Source organism: Panthera uncia (assembly GCF_023721935.1).
Source record: "Panthera uncia isolate 11264 chromosome C1 unlocalized genomic scaffold, Puncia_PCG_1.0 HiC_scaffold_4, whole genome shotgun sequence".
NCBI classification, from domain to species: domain Eukaryota; kingdom Metazoa; phylum Chordata; class Mammalia; order Carnivora; family Felidae; genus Panthera; species Panthera uncia.
Genome location: NW_026057585.1, coordinates 28361062 through 28378594, shown reverse-complemented (window position 1 = coordinate 28378594; position 17533 = coordinate 28361062). Strand labels below are relative to the sequence as shown.

General features: G+C 42.6%; 1 protein-coding gene across 2 annotated transcripts in view; it reads right to left on the bottom strand.

Moving 5' to 3' along the window:
* Positions 1-17533, bottom strand: part of TGFBR3 (transforming growth factor beta receptor 3) — a 207212-nt gene that overhangs the window by 105343 nt on the left and 84336 nt on the right. For both annotated transcript variants that reach the window (XM_049616798.1, XM_049616797.1), the window contains one exon: positions 13891-14075. In XM_049616798.1, the coding sequence (XP_049472755.1) occupies positions 13891-14075 (185 nt within the window). The remainder of the gene's footprint in view (positions 1-13890; positions 14076-17533) is intronic.

Sequence of the window (17533 nt, the reverse complement as noted above, 5' to 3'; positions counted from 1 at the left end):
TTTCCTGCACTGTGCCTTGAAGAGGCCTACCCTGCAAGATTAAATACAAAAGTCCCAACCCACATCTCTGCTGGAAACGTGCAAGTGGACTCATTACTCAGAGCCAAGATAAAGGATAAATCTTTATGAGTACCGTAAGTATGAGTCATAAAAAATAGGAAACACATGTAGGACGTATACACAGTAATAGTACCGAGCCAGGGAAAGTGTTTAGGAAATGTATATAAAAACACATGGCAAAAACAGGACTAAATAGGACTCTTGTACACAGCTCCAAAACACATCAAAAAAGCTCACAGCAAGTTAGGGGTCCATGCCACTGTGGTCTCTAATAAACAGAGGTCATTTCCCCATTTGGAAATAGGCTGGGTTTCTTTCTTTCTTTCTTTCTTTCTTTCTTTCTTTCTTTCTTTTTTTTAATGCAAAAAAGGAGGAGAATGGAATCAAGAAAAAGTAACTTGGAGAAGGCTTTGAAAGATTTTATGATTTGGGAAATTTGAACAGCTTCCAACTAAAACACTGGGAATTAGATATTTACAGCATTAAAAATGAAAAAAAAAATCTGTTCAGAGAAAGACTTGTTCACAATGGTAATATTACCATTTCATTTACATTCTCACTATCTTAACAACCAGCAACGATAAGGGGGAGAAAAAGTGGAATCTTCAGCCCATACGAAAGCAGGAAACAAAACAGCAACACACGCACTAATAACTTACAGAGTCATAAAGGGCCAGTATTAAAACCTCTAAATGGTGCTAGGCAGAAAGAACTAACGGTGGGGAACAGGTAGAGCCTTTTGGCCAATTGCACCAGATAAAATCGGTGAGGATGGGGGGGATGTTCAGAATACAAGGGAGAACAATTGGCCCCCCTAAGTCCTCTGGGGCCAGATGACAAAGGCAAAATGCCCAAGTGTGACTCATCATTGGAAATTAAACTCTTCAATCACCTTTGACTTTGGAAGGTCCCCAAATCTACAACTCAAAGTGGCAAGCAAAGGGGACACCCTAAGTACCCAGAAATACCACACCAAAGTGTGCATGTCCATGTCCAGATGGACCTTCAGCTCCCTCAGACTTCAGACTTGTCCTTGATCTTCAGAAACTACTGATTCCCAAGGAAAGCACTAGTGCACGTCTATCGACCTGAGGTTGAGAGGAGTAGCCGCGGGATGTGTAAAATATTGTTCTTAACTTAACTGTTAAATTTACTGCCGACTTTGAGCAAGTCAAAGCTCTTTTGTACCTATTTGGAAGTAGAAATCTCAATACAACTTCCACCTCACAAAAAGATCCAACTGTAGACCACTAAAAAACCACCCCCCACCCGCAGCATGGTTACAGCTAAGTGACATCCTATCTTCTCTCCACCCTCCATTTCTTAGTCCTCTCAGCTGCGAGGTCTCTTTTTCCCTCTCTCCCAAGGAACCTGCACATGTGTGCACATCACTAGGAGGCCACACTTGCCAAGGGCTCACCTCTAAGATAATGAATGCTCTTTCCATCTAAATCAGTGTACAGGTACTGAGTACCTACCCTGTGGCAAGCCCAGTGCTAGGCACATACAAACTACATCCACATCACCAATTTGCCGTAGCAAGCTCAGAAAGAATCAGATTAAGTGTACCCATGTTATCAACAAAGAGAATTTAAACTTTAATGGGTGCAATGTGGTATTTGGGCTCCAGGCAAGAATTAGGCTACTGCAGTGATCCTGGATCCTGTGGGTGACTCTCCTTGGCTCATAGTTAAACCCAGCTAGTCTTTCTATCTTCAATAGAAGCCAAATCATATCTGCCATTTCCCTGTCTTCCCCCAAAGGGTATAAAAATTCTAGTTTCAGCCAAGCGACTCTGTGGAGTTTGGGTAAAAAATGCCATTAATATAAAGCACTATTGCAGGAGAGTCTTGGACTAGAACCCAGACAATACCAGATGACTGTGGGCAAGGAACCATACCCAGGAGTCAAAGTATAGCCATTTCAACTTAGTTTTAGCATTCTAAATCAAGAGGGCATGCAGAGAAAAACCCTATCAGAATATTTTTAAATGGTAGGGCACCTGGGTGACTCAGTTGGTTAGGCATCTAATTCGGCTCAGGCCATGATCTCACAGCTCATGGGTTGGAGCCCCACACTGGGCTTTGTGCTGACAGCTCAGAGTCTGGAGCCTGCTTCAGATTCTGTGTCTCCCTCTCTCTGCCCCTCCCCCACTCACTCTCTCTCTCTCTCTCTCTCTCTGTCTCAAAAATAAACATTAAACAAATAGTGACCAATAAACTTATAAAAGGTAATTCATAAAAAAATATCTTTTTCAACCCTATTCTTAAGAGATTAAAAGAGCTATCTAGTATCTGGACATTGATACTTTAGCATTTCAGACAAGGACAAGAAGCTCAGAAAGGACTATTTCAATTAACCACCAGTCTAGCTGAGGTGCCCTGGCAGTCTGGAAAGGAAAAGACAGAGCACACATTTGCAATAGAAGTCAAAGCAACAGGTCTTCCAAACACAGATTCAGATTCCTGCATCTTTAAGAACAGACCCTCATAAATGGATTGCTTCTGCTGGACACCATGCTTTAAATAAACAGACTCTTCTGGCCGACACACCACTTCCTGTAGGGTTCTGGTGGGTAAAGCTTGAAAACGCTGCCAAATCCAATGACCAGCAACTTTTGAGCTGACTTAGAAAACAAGCTACAAAGACTTGAGTCCAGAGTAAACAAAGGAAAAAGCCACATTAAACAGGGAACAAATTACTATACAGGCAGGGATATTTTAAGTGCTCACTGAGCAAAAAAACAAAATAAAAAAAATCAAGTTATTAGATATTTAACAATACAGGGTAGAGTAAAATGCCCTCTCTCAATTGGCGGAATCAAGGCTAATTAATTCCAGCCATATTAAGAATTGGCTGGGAATCATCCCCTACATCATGAGGACAGATCATTCTTTCCTTTTTTTTTTTTTTTTTAATTTTGTTTATTTTTGAGAGAGAGAGAGACAGAGCATTAGTAGGGTAGGGGCCGAGAGAGAGGGAGACCCAGAATTTGAAGCAGGCTCCGAGCTATCAGCACACAGCCCTGACGTGGGGCTCAAACCCACAAGCATTGAGATCATGACCTGAGCTGAAGTCAGTCGCTTAACCAACTGAGCCACCCAGGTGGCCCCAGGACAGATCATTGTTAATGGCCTTACTTCAAATCTGGCTCAGGTCATATGAGTTACCCAAGGGAGCTGCATGGAGTTGAAAACCACGTACAGCTTTTTACCCAGCTGAGGGAAAGGACTAACTAGTTTACTAGCAGATGACTACAATCTGTAAGAGTAGAGAAAAAATGTAACAAAAATTCAGAAATGGACTGGGGAAAGACTGACCCAGGGCTCTGGATACTTTAAACTGCAATAGCATGAGATTTAATTAGGGAAAATAAATCAAAGCCATAATACAAAATGGAGGATACCTGCTTAGCTAGAGTGGTTAAGAGAGGCCTGAGAACAAAAACACCAAGTCCACAAATACAATGCAAATCAAATAAAAGTACACTGTGGAAAAGGGGAGTAGTTTCAGAAGACTTACAGTGATACTTTTAAATAACACCTTGGCATCATTCAAGAACCTAATATGCACAAAGCAAAAGAGGTCCAAGATTTGGTTCCTGCCCCTAAGGACTCCACTCACCAGCTGGGTGTGCAAGATTAACACATGATTCAGCAGCAAATACTACAAGAAAATACACAATCCCATACTCTGAGGAGGTACAGACTGTGCTGGGGTTGGGAATGAGCAATTGTAGAACACAGGGAGAGGGAGAGGGATAAAGGACCAAGGAAGAGTTGCTATAGAGTTAAGACTTAGAAATGGGCTTCTAACATGGCACAGATTGAGTGAGTTAAGAGGGAAGTTCAGGTGGAATTAGGAAGAAGGTGTGGGGCAATGGATTCACCTGGAAGGTCAGGGATGAGGCTCAGGAATCTGCACTGAAGCATCTCTAAGGGATTTGGAAGAAAAGGGTTCACATACCACACACACGTGGAGAAACACGGATCCACAGGGTTAGTCCAAACCCTCACTCATGCAGCCTTTCCACTCTCATCTTCCACTTTCGAGCCCCAGCCCACCCTACCCACCCCGTCCCCATCCTCTATTCCAGTGGTTGGCAAGCTTTCTCTGCAAATGGCCAGATCATCAATCTTTCAGGCTTTGTCACACTACTCAACTCTGCCATTGTAGTAAGAAAGCAGCCACAGATGATAGATAAATGAATGGGCACGGCTATATTCCAATACACTTTATTTTATTTACAAAAAAACCCCACCAAAACCCCAAAAACAAAAAAACTTTATTTACAAAAATAGGTATCACACTGGTGAATGGATAAGCAAAACGGTACAGCCATACAATGGAGTACTGTTCGGAAATAAAAAGGAATTAAAATAACTAATACATGCTACAACATGGATGAATCTCAAATGCATTATGTTAAGTGAAAGAAGCCAGTCATAAAAATCGCATGCACTATACCATTCCACCTATATAAAATACCCAAAATAAAGAAATAAAGTAGACTTTATTTCTACTTCAAGGTGGTTGTCTAGGGCAGGGGGTAGGACCACAGGCAATGGAGAGTGATTGCTAACGGGTACAACGTTTTTTTTTGGAGAGCTGAAAAATAAACTTTATGGTATGTAAATTATGTACATATAAAATAGGCAGCAGGCAGAATTTGGCCCAAAGGCCAGTTTTGCACTCCTTGAACTGTACCCCAGCCACACACATGTACATGGAGGAATTTTTCCTCTACATGTGGTTTCTGCTTTCTCCTCTGTGTATACTGAGGCCTCTCTTCCCTTCTGCCCAGAAACTTCTACTTGACTTTCAAACCCTTTATTAAATGCTCTCTTCTGGGAATCGTTCCCACACCTGCAGATAGAATTACCACTGCCTCTGTTGGGCTCCTGAAAAATTTTGTTAATTTTAGAACAAATAATGGTCATATTATTTGTCACATTGCATTAAAATTTATTTGCTCTCAGTCCTCAGTAAATTCTGAAGACATAAACATGAGTAAGAATGTAACAGAATTGGGGCCCCTGGGTGGCTCAGTCAGTTGAGTGTCTGACTTCAGGTCATGGTCTCATGGTTTGTAAGTTCGAGCCCCACATAGGCTTGCTGCTGTCAGCATAAAGCCCACCTCAGATCCTCTGTCTCCCTCTCTCTCAAAAATAAATGAAACATTTTTAAAAAAGGATGTAGCAGAATGTCTACCGAGCAGGCAGTAGGTTCTCACTGAATGCGTCTGTAAACGAATGAATTATGAGATGTTATGTAGAGAAAACTGGTTTTAAGAAATGGTTCACAAGCTAGACTGAAACAATCAGTCCCAGGAAACTGGTTTAAAAAGCTGCAGGGTAAGGGGTGCCTGGGTGGGCTCAGTGAGTTGAGCTTCCGACTCTTGATTTCAGCCCAGGTCATGATCCCAGGGTCCTGGAATCAAGCCCTGAACTGGGTTCCATGCCGAGCATGGGGCCTGCTTAAGATTTTCTTTCTCTCTCTGTCTCTCTCAAATTAAAAAAAAAAAAAAAAAAAAAAAAAAAAGCTGCAGGGTAAGTGGAGAAGAACACAGAAATTCAAGAGATACTTCAGAGAAAATGTCAATAAAACCTGGTGGCTGACTGATACAGGGTCTGAAAGGAATGGGTAAATCCAAGATGGTTCAAAGGACCTATGGCCAGATGGCAGCAGTGACACTGATGGGACAGGGAAGTTGGACTGATAAACCGCACTGGGGGAAGAAGTCCGGCTCACATTCCATTTCAGAGATGATAAAAAGAGCTAGCATTTGATTGTTGACTGTATGCCAGGCACATACGGCAGCCCTAAGTGCCATACAGCCATCTCTAAGCCTCAGTAAACTCTCTAAGGAATTGCTACTATCATCTGCATTTTACAGATGAGCAAATGGGGCTTAGAGAATGAAGTAACTCACCAAGAGGCACACGCCTGGGAAGTGACTGGGAGCTTGAGGTAAGACCAGGGAGGCAGGGTTCTTTAGAGACCTGACTGGAGCTCCACTGGAGAAGCCTGGAGGGAGTGTTGGGAGTCTTTCGCATGGAGGTGCGAATCCAGAGAATCCAGAGAATAGATGAGTGACCCAGGGACAACAGACAGGGTGTAAAAAAAAAAAAAAAAAAAAAAAAAAGGCCAAAGACCATACTCCAGTCAAGAACCCCTGAGAAGGAACAAAGAGTTGGGAAAGAAACAGAAAAACAGATGGTAGGGAAGGAGGAGAACCAGGCTAAGGTAACATCCTGGAGCCCAGAGAGAGATGTCAGAAAAGGGGGTGCAGAAAAAGGAGTCGAGGAGGAGTAACAGTGGGGAAAGGTGCTGGGGTAGAAAGTGCTCTGCCACAGAAATCAGGGCGTCTGCGTTCCAGTCCGGCACTGGCACCAACTTCTTGTCTGACAGTGAACAAGTCGTCACTTTACTCCCTGGCCCCGGTCTCCTCTGTACGGTAGTTAAGTCTAGACTGTCTCCAGGGCACCCCTCCAATCCCAGCATCCCATGAGTCGGTCTGAAGGGCATCATCAGAGATCAGCTCAGGAGAACAGAAGTCAGGCTGCAGAGGAAAGAAGGCAAAAGCAGGACACACAGATGTTCACTCATTCAAGAAGTGGGAGAGACAAGGATAAGAGAAACACAATAGCGTGGAGAGATGATCAGCAGTGCCACATTCACACCTGGCATCTTCAATGTGGAAGAAAGAAAAGTAAAATAATTAAAGCAATTAAAAGTAAAAATAAAATAAATAAAGTAAAATAATTAAATAATTTCTGTGCTCATTTTCACAGAAACACTCAGAAAACACACTGGGGGAACGATTGAAAGGGATTTAAGAAACATTTCTGCAGAATTTGAGTAGTTAAATCAGAGATATTAGCAGTAAATTTCTTTTTACTCTCAAACAAAATGTCAAGATAGCAGATAAGCAATGAAAACAAGAAAGTACAAGTTAGAGATTTGGACACTGCACACACAAGCTGGGCATTTGCCCAATCAGCACATCTGGGTCTCAGATTTGTAGACTTGCCTCGTACTTTGGTCTACTGCTTGTTAAAATACTCTCCAAAAAGTCCTAAAAGCAAAAAAATCCCATTTTCAAATGCAGAGGGGGCTCCTGTAAAAACATTTTCTGACAACATTTTTAGGAAATTAGAATTTTTTAAAAGTCAAGAGGAATTACCATGGCAACAACGGTATGGATCAGGGCTGTAATCCCAACCTCCATAAAGACAAACACCACACTGGTTGGAAAATGCTGCTGCAAAAATTTTAGAGGGGGTCCAGGCAGTCTCTTCTCCAGACTGGGGAAGAGGCAATCATGAAAGGTTTTTTTAATCTGTCACCTCTCAAGCAGCAAAGAACTTAACCCGGCATTACCTCATGCTAAAATGGCAGAGACCAACCAGGCTCAGTCCCTCTGGTGGGGCAAGAAGGAGTGCTTTCAGAGGGCAATTTTACAGCATCTGGACATTACTATGATAAATGACAGGGTTTAAGCAATGTGGCCAGCCAGCATCTTGGTAGGAATGTTGTAACTTTTTCGCTTAGTTTGTGTCCCGATTTGTTTGCTAACCCCTGATGTTTACTATTATCGCTCTGATTTCTGCTTTTACTTTTTTCTACACTTCCAAAATGGGGTTTCTGAAGAGTTCCTATTTCAGAGTTGGCTATAATTTCTGATTCAACATCTTGCCCCAACATGTTAGAAACCATCCTTCACTAGTGTGGCCCGTTCTAAACTGGCCTGCATTGTCCTCTGCTGAGCCAGCAGCCAGGTCTAGTTGCCTTGCTGTCCCCAACCCTGCTCCTAGCCTAGCACCTTCATAGTGCCCAGCAGGGTGTATTGAGTACCTCAGGCACCAGGGTGGCTCAGTCAGCTAAGCATCTGACTTTGGCTCAGGTCATGTCGCAGTTCGGTTCGTGGGTTAGAGCCCTGCATCAAGCTCCCTGCTGTCAGCATGGAGCCTGGAGCCTGGAGCCTGCTTGGGATCCTCTGTCCTACCTCTCTTTGCCCCTCCCCCGCCTGTTCTTTCTCCCTCTCTCTCTCAAAAATAAAGAAGTAAAAACTTAAAAAAACTGTATTGAGTATCTTCAGGTGAAGGGGCAGCTCCCTTCAAATGATGTGACTGGCCTGTTTATTTAGAGCCTCCAATCCTGCATGGGAGTCAGATTCAGTTGTCTTTTAAATTAGTAAGTTCCACAGCAGCACTCAAATGAATAGAGAAATGTGACCCTTGTTGTCAGTTTAACTTTCTGATATATCTGCTGTAGATCTGCACAAAATGGTCAGTTCAGAGGTAATCTCACCTAAAATGCTGGAGTGATTTCCAAAACAATCTCCATTTAAACAAACACCAGGCAGCATTTATACATGGAAGGTATTTGTTTAGTAACTAAATTTCACCAATATACAATGTCTGTGTGTGAGCAGTTTACTCTGACACTTGCTAAGCATATACTACATGTAAGATCTCTGAAACATTAACAGCCTTGAGTTTATTTGGATTTTTTCTGCACATACACAAGACCAGCACTGGCAAATCACTCATGAATAACTGCAGAGGAAAAAATGTCACAGGCAGAGAAGGAATGTAGCTAGTATGCTACTGTTTTCGTGTTCATCTGATATTTTTGCTCCAACATAGGTAGTCTCCAAAAAGCCAGTCTTGTAATTTTGTATCCATTCTTTGGGTGGTGATGAATAAAGGTAAGACACAGCCCATTCCACTCACCCCTGGGCTGCTCTGTCTGTATTTTAATAACTGAGGGGGAAGATGGGGCACCTGGCTGGCTCAGTCAGTTAAGTGTCCAACTTTGGCTCAGGTCATGATCCCACAGTTCATGGGTTCGAGCCCCATGTCGGGCTCTGTGCCTACAGCTCGGAGCCTGGAGCCGGCTTCAGATTCTGTTGTCTCCCTCTCTCTCTGCACCTCTCTCTCTGCTAGAAGAGTCCAACCGACCCAGCGTCCAATGCCTCCTTAAGCCTTGCTCCTTTCTCTGGTGACAATGAGGACAGGCAGAAAAAATACAAGTGCCAGGGAGGTGGCCAGCCCCCAGCAGGCACTTCACCACCACCATCGCCATGGTCGTCGCTGTTACTGTAACTCAGTGGGCATGGGAACTGTTAAGAAGCAAGCAGAACAGTTAGCATTTCAGAGAGATGTGCTTACTTGCTTCTCTTTCTCCCAACTGTGGTCTTTCCTGCCCTCAAAAGGAAGCAGGGGGGGCACCTGAGTGGCTCAGTCGGTTAAGCATCTGACTTAGGCTCATGTCATGATCTCACGGTTCTTGAGTTCCAGCCCCCTGTCGGGCTCTGTGCTGACACCTTAGAGACTGGAGCCTGATACAGATTCTGTGTCTCCCCCTCTCTCTGCCCCTCCCCTGCTCACACTCCGTCTCTCTCTCTCTCTCAAAACTAAATAAACATTAAATTTTTTTTTTTTTTTTTTAAAGCAGGGAAGGAACAACTTTATGCCACAGTCCTTGAGAAGGTACAAAGTAAAAGTGATTTGGAGCCACATGTGTGATTAACCACACATCCCATTTGGCCCCGCCTGCCAAGACGTGTGGATCCAAATTTCATACTCAACCATACCAAACACACTAACCCATAGAGCCAACAACTATGCTTTTCTTTTTGCTTTGTCCTCATCCTGCATTTCTGCTTACACTGTTGAGATGTCTACTGTAAGCCTATCCCAAATCCTTTCTTTGGAATGAGGCAGAGAATAAGCAAATACATGAAAGTATGAACGGTTCTGAACTTTCTGAGGGATAAAGTTATTAAACCCAGTCCCTTTCCCATGACAATGAGCCTTCCAGATCTTTCCTCCATACAACCAGTTATTGGAATAGACATTAAGAGTTACTGCTTTAATGTCAAGACAAATATATAAATTTAAACACCATGTCTTTTATATATGTAGGTAATGCTAACTAGGGGCTTGGTCTCAGCAGCTTTTCATAGTAAACAGGCAATTAGGTAAGTCGGAAATAGAAAAGACACATGGCCACATAAAAGCAAGTCACAATAAAAATTAGATAGGAAACAAAATTGTTGCCATTCCAGCAACTAATGAAAGTACGTTACTGTAAGCAAGCCTCTGGTGGTGCTATAACCCTTCTCAGGAATCAGGAAACACCCCAAGGGCCCAAACTCTGACAGGGGGACGGGTACGTTTTAGAAGTCAAAGAGCGAGAGCTGGTTTTCACAGGATGAAAATGATGACACCGGTGTCTGCTTATTCCTAAAGACAAAACTGATCTCTCTGGGCTGTTTACTGTCTTCTGCCCTTCTCTGTCGCCAGAGAGTCTTTTTCAAGTTTCCTGTTCACTTCCAGGCCTGTTGTTTCCAAAACCAATGATTACAAATGAGAGGTGTGGTCTCAGATGAAAAATACAATTATAGGTCTCTGCACTGTCCTGAGGAGAACCCAGCAGGGAGGCCAGTGGCAAAGCAGTGCTTTGCTACAGAAGGCTTTGTATACATTATTGTCACAAGCGAGTTTCTGACACAAATTCTCTGCCTGCCTCTAAAACTGTTTCTCTGACTTAAGCGTAACTATTTCCCCAAATCTTGTCAACCTGCTGCAGTTATTACTTCCAGGTGTAGGGCTCTGTCACCTCCTTCACACAGGAATAGCAGCAGCCTCTCTTCAGCTGAAGAACCTTAAGATGCCTAGGAGGTAGGAATTTAGCAAAATGTCAGAGAAGGGTGGATTTATAATAGATCTTAGTATTGATCCTGCACCAATAACAAGCTACGGGAAAGAGCTGATTTAGTAACTTAAGGGGGAAATGGTGAAAAACAACTACCTTGGTCATCAGAGTCAAGGTCAGTTATACCTTGGAGCTAGCATGGCACTCTTTTTGCTAATTTATACATAAGGGCATCATTTCACTTTGACGAGTATTTGCCTTCACTGTTCAGTAGAGACGTGCACAAAGGCTACCTCTGGTCCTTCCTCTCTTACTCCAAAAACGGATCAGCCGTGATTTTTAGCACAGACCACATGATATCTATAAAAACCAAGTTATCCAGTGAGAAGAGAATTAGGTGACCTCAGGGTGGGGTAGTAAGCAATCTTGGTTTAAAAAAAGTGAATACAGTTAAGGTACAATTTACAGGCTAATTACAACATTAGCAGGTTGAATGTCCTAAGATTCACATACCACACAATTCACCCATGCAACCCAACCATTTTTAGTATATTCACATTTATCAGTGGTGTTTAGTATATTCATATGCAGTCGGGGAACCATCACCACCACTGAATTTTGGAACATTTCTGTCCCTCCAAAAGAAACCCGGTACTCATTAGCCATCAACCCCCATTTCTCTCTTTTGCCCTTCAGCTCACAGCAACCACTAATTTACTTTCCGTTTCTATAAATCTATTATGGACATTTCATATAAATGGATTCACGGAATATGTGTCTGTCTTGTCTTCTTTCACTTAGCATCATGTCTTCAAGGTTCATCCACACGGCAGCACACAGCAGCACTTCATTCCTTTTTATGAGTAACACTTCATCGGGTGGATAGACCACATTTTATTTATCCATTCACCAGTAGATGGACATGCAGGTTGTTTCCACTCTTTCATACGAATGACACTGCCATCAACATTTGTGGACAAGTTTTTGTGTGGGCATACGTTATCATGTCTTTTGGGTAAATACTCAGAGAAGTGGAATTGCTGGGACATGTAGTTCGAATGATTTTAAAAACTGCGTGGCTGCACAGTCATACATGGAGAAGATGAGAGATTTAATATTTTCTATCTCTCCACCCCCATTTTGCCATCATTCTTTCGTTCTCTCGTGGCCCAACCACTCTGATGTTGTGCTCTACACTCACATCTGTACATAAAATACTCCAACGTCTGAGAGCAACTCAGTGCCAGATAGAATTTCCAAAGATCACATATCCCAAAATCTTGTTTTCAAAAAGGAATGAATTGCAACCATCTAATTCCTAAAAAGTCCCCAAAGAAAGAAAGAAAGGATGCAATTTCCTTCAGTTGCCTCATCTCAAAAATATCTTCAAATCACTAACCCCAAGTCATACATATACATGTACTATATGAATACTGAAGAAAGGAGAGTAATGTTTAGGTTTTTAAACAAATTGTTGAGACTATCCCCTATAGGCCCCATTTCTTTACTCCCTCACTGAACACACTACGTCCCTGGATGCCAGCTAGTTTTATGTACCCTCAGAATATGTATGTCAGAGAAGGGTGGATTTATAATAGATCTTAGAGTTGATCCTGCACCAATAACAAGCTGGGGGAAAGAGCTGATTTAGTAATTTACTGCCATGAACATTTTAATCTAACGTAGTAAATGCAAGTGTGGAGAAATCTGCTATCATTCCTGGAGGTGTTTTTCTTTTACTTCAATCGTCTTATTGGAATCTATTTTCAGAGTCAACAACAGTACTGCACAATTTAAAATCCAGAATTTCTGCTGTTGCTGCTTCTGTAATAGCTCAAACTTTCTTTTCTTTCTTAGTTCCTCTGAGAGAGCACATATAAAATGAGTAATTATTGCTGCTAAGGAATTGCTGGAGTCAGCAACGCTTCACAGGAACTGCATTTCCTCCTCCTCCTTTCCCTCCCACCACAATCTCCCCCATAAGTTAAGAATTAAAGACACATTGCTAGGATAAAGAAATCTGACCTGAAATATGTGTTGCAGCAACAATGGCAAGCAACCAAGTGTATTAACAATAATTTCCAGAGTAGCTGAAAAGGTTAGATGATTTGTCTTTGAAATGAGCCAACTCTGCACACTTTCATGAGATGAAGATCAGTTTGCTCTTCCTTCTGGACACCTCACCTCTCCTATTCCTACTCCCCACAAAAGGCAGAGTGGTTGAGGCACATAAACAAATAATTCTGGAAATGAATTTCCTTGACCAGGAGAAAACGCAAAGACAAATTCCATTCTGCATTAGTTTCCCTACACTTCGCTGTGATCAGGATTTACTACGATTTCTCTCTCCATGGAGGGATAATACCTGATTGATAACATTTCTGACACACAGAAGCTTAAAAAAAGAAAGAATGGCAACTGTGTGTTATATTCCAGTGTGACGACCATTACCCACAAACTAGGTCATTTCTGAGCCACAGGAAAAGAGGAGGCCATTTTTCTTTTAAAGTGATGACCTTGTGTGAGTTAGTTACTTCTGCACCTGTCACCTGTAAAAGGAGGATAATAATAGGACTTCGTGGGCTAAGTGTATGAGTGCTTCAAATAGCACTGAGGACGGATGAAATACTGAGTCACTACGAGCTTGGCTCGTCACCATCACCTAGGCCAGCACTATCTTCAAGAAGCTGCCTAGATAGCATAAGGAGCTATCCTCCAGCACTCTTCATTCAGGTACAAAGTACCACCATCTTTATTTCAGAGAGTTCTCCAATTTCCACCGACTCATCCTGCAGGGGCAGCAGGTTCATAAGACAAAGGAAAGAAATAAGAAACACAGGGACACAGGAGGAGATGAGAAAGACATCTTACAATTACAGAAAAAAGGCACCTTATTTTATTTTTTGACAGCCATGTTTAAAAGACGAAATTCTTAAGAACATTCTTTCCAATAGGGGTAGCCAGGAAAGTTACAAGGCTGAAAAATCTCTCCAGAATGATGTCCTAGACTTGCCCAGTCTAGAGAGCAATCTGCGTACACTGTGTCCCCTCCTCCCCACTTATATTCACACACCAGCATCCTTGCTAAACCCGGAATGGAAAAACAGAGAAGTGTCTTTACAAACTCAGAGGGGCAGTGAGTAGAAAGCTGGTGCCTACGCCTACCTCTCTCTGAGGCTGGTCAGGCCCTGGGTCAGCAGCGCGGAGGTTCAGGACATGCACCTCCTGTGGCAGCCCCGTCGTGCCTCTGCTGGCACACCCCGACAAGACAGTGAAGCTCTCCATTAACGCCTGGACAGGATGGGAGGCGTTGACAGGCGACACTTCACACTGGGTCCCGGGCTCTGGATCTGCAGAAAGAATCATAAACACAAACCCCTCAGAAACAGCAATTAACTGTGCTACAGTTAAATTAATTAGTCTGGATGATCAAGCCACTGCCAACCTTTAGGAACCTTTCCAGGTAAGTTCTTTCCAGAACTGAATGGCAAAAAAGCTTAACCTATTCTAAAACCCCCATCTCTTGAATTCCTTTCAGATGATTTTGATGTGTATTTGATTATTTAAATTCCCTTTTAGATACACAAGTCACGAATGTATTCCTCTGGATGGAGGAAACCTCCCGTTTGACATCTGTGTTCAATTCCTTCCTCTTGTAGAAGAAAACCAGAAGTAAATGGAATAAATTGCCTAAAGCCCAATAACAGTATGCATAAATAACATTAAACACCTAAAATTGCACCAAAAAAGTATAAGATACAGTCTCAACTTTTTAAGCACTTCCCCCTTCTTAGAGCAAAACAAACTTAAGAACAATACAAAGCAAGATATAATGAGCAGGGCTAATTGGGGCCAGCATTGTATGGCAAAATTTGGGCCAGAGGTCAGAAGAATCCTCCCAAGAGAGGGAAAAGCATATGAGTAGAGCTTCAAATAGGAAAATTAGAATCCTGGAAATACTTGGCTCCCGCCTCCTGATTCTCCCTTCCTCTAATCATCAAAACTTAAATCCTAACATCCATCCCTGCCCAGCTCTACCTTCTGTGATTCTTATCACCTCTGTCTCTAGACAACTGCAGATCTTCCTAAAAGGTGACTCTGGTCTCCAGCTCTCCAAGCCACCTTCCATGCAAGCACCACCCACGTTACCCAGGGTGCTCAATGGGATGGTTATTCCCAATATGAATGCCTGCCCCTCCCATCTCTGTGGGCATGTCCGGTCCCTTAAGGACTTCTGGCCTATGAAGAAAGCCCAAGCTCCTCCACCAGGCACACAAGGCCTTTCTTGATCAGTCCCTTCCTCTCTCTCCAGTCTCACCCCTCCCTACTCCAGCAACCCCAATTGGCTGAAAGTTCTCCAAAGATACCATGATGTTTCTTAACTCCATGCCTTTATTCAAGTTTTTTTCTTTTACCCAAATTCCTCTTCCACTCGAACTCTGTCCCCACAACAAACACTCCAAGCTGAGGGAGGTACTCTTCCTCCATCCTCTCATAATTTCTTTGCCCATCTCTGCGGTTTCATTGTCTACACTGTAACCACCAGTGTATACACATCTGTCCCTGCTAGTACAGTATGACCTCCCGGACTGTGGGTTACTCATCTTTGTGTCCCCAGCACCGATCACAGCATCTGGCATGTAGAAGATGCTCAAAAAATATTTGTGAAGGGAATCACTGGGCTTACAAACAACAACAACAACAACAACAACAACAACAACTGCCTCCTCCCTGACTGTTGATTGAGGCACCATTCTAGAGACTTGGATTCGGCTGTAAGGAGGTAACATGGGCAAGAGTGATGTGAGGTACTACTTGGGCTTCATTGCACACTGGCTGGGTTGACAGAAAGAGACATCTAAGAAAGAGGGACCCATAATATATCTCTGCAAGCTTGGTGTTGTCTCCATTGGATACATGGGGAGACTGAGACTTGATCATATAGCATCCACTAAACCGCAGCCTTCCAAGTGGAACCTGATAAGAGACCTAAACTCACTCCCAACGAGTTCTTCCTGACTTATTACATAGCAAAAGTACTCTCCAGGATTACAGACCCAGTGCAAAATTAAAATGCAAATGTCGTTCAGAACCAGGCAATCCTGCATCCCCACTGCTATACTATAAGCAGACACCCTGCCTAGTGTGCCAAGTCTATTTCAGAACTCATGGAAATTGTCTAGGTTGATAATAGTTATCTGGTCTGAAATGAAGTATGTACCTTCTCAAATAATCACTGCTGTTCTCTGTACTGCTGTCCTGTGCCCAGCTGCTTTCCGAGAAACAGCGGTGGTGAAGGAAGATGTCACAGTGGCAAAGGCATCAGGTACTGGACATAGGAGTCCCTGAAGTCCCCATGTAGGGCAAACAGTATGAGCAGGTGCTCCCCCTACTGTTTCCCCTCCTGTCCTCACCAACTGCAGAGGGGTGTCTGGTATATCTCACACCCCAAAGCTCCAGAGTCTCCTACTACTTCCTACTCAACTCTGGGGAACTGGTTTCACAGCCTCCTGCCATGACTTTTCCATTATCATAAATTGAGCACATATAAAAATGCTTTTCAGGGTAGAGGGATGGGTTAAATAGGTGATGGGGATTAATGAATGCACTTATTGTGATCATCACCAGGTGTTGTACGGAAGTGTTGAATCACTATATTGTATACGTGAAACTAATATTACACTGCACGTTAACTAACTGGAATTTAAATAAAAACTGAAAACAGCACCCAGCTGGCTCAGTCAGTAGAGCATCCGACTCTTGATCTTGGGGTCATGAGGTTGAGCCCCATGATGGGTGTAGAGATTATAGAGAAAAACTTAAAAAAAAAAAAAAAAAAAAAAAAAAAAAGCTCTTCAGCACCACTTTTGTATGTATGTGCAAAGCTCCAAATGGCCTGTGGTTCCACCCAAAACACATCTGCAATCTGCTTGACTTGCCCTCCTCCTTACAATGCCACCATCACCTGTCAGGATCTCCCTTAAATCACCACACTAGGGCTAGAGAAAAAACTCACTGGCAACAAATCCGAGGATAAAGTCTTTCCTAAAGATTGCTAAGGACAAGCAATCCTCACCTTAGAATCTATGGTTTTTATCTTGCCAGAGTCAGGGCAGGGAAGATCCCACTTAACGGGCTATAGTTCCAGCCATGTGTTATAGGAGTCAGCCCAAGGTCAAAGAAAAAAGCAACGCACAGGGCACACTATGATCAACTGATTGGATAGATGCACTTCAAAGACCCACTGGGGTCAATGATTAAACACACTCCATATAGAGCATCTCTGACCATCAAATATACCAGAGTGGTAGTTGGTTTTTGAGATCTCTTAATGAATTTTTTTCCTCGAAGTTAAAAAAAAAAAAAAGCTACAAGTATGATTAAGCTATCTGTAAAGCCAAAAAGCAAGAAAGAAAAGAAATTAGGAATTATGTACCCTTATCTTCCAAAAGTATATAAGAAATGGTGGCTTCAACAATTCAACACACAATGTCAGTCTGGGGTAGTAAAAAAAAATAATAATAAATTGCTCCTATTTGTTAAGTGCTCATTATAGGCTGGGCAGTTCTGGGTTTGTATAACCTTGAACACCATCATAATAAAGTGGTAGTATCCCTATTTTAAAGAAAAAGAGAATACGTTTAATGCACTTAAGTAACTGTTGTAAGGTCACCCAAGGAGTGACACTCACACCTACCTCTGGGGCTCACATCTCTGCATGGTGAAATTTTTCATAAAAACATATTGGATCTAGATGGGTTCAGTGGAAAATTCTACCAAACGTTTAATGAAGAAATTACACCAATTC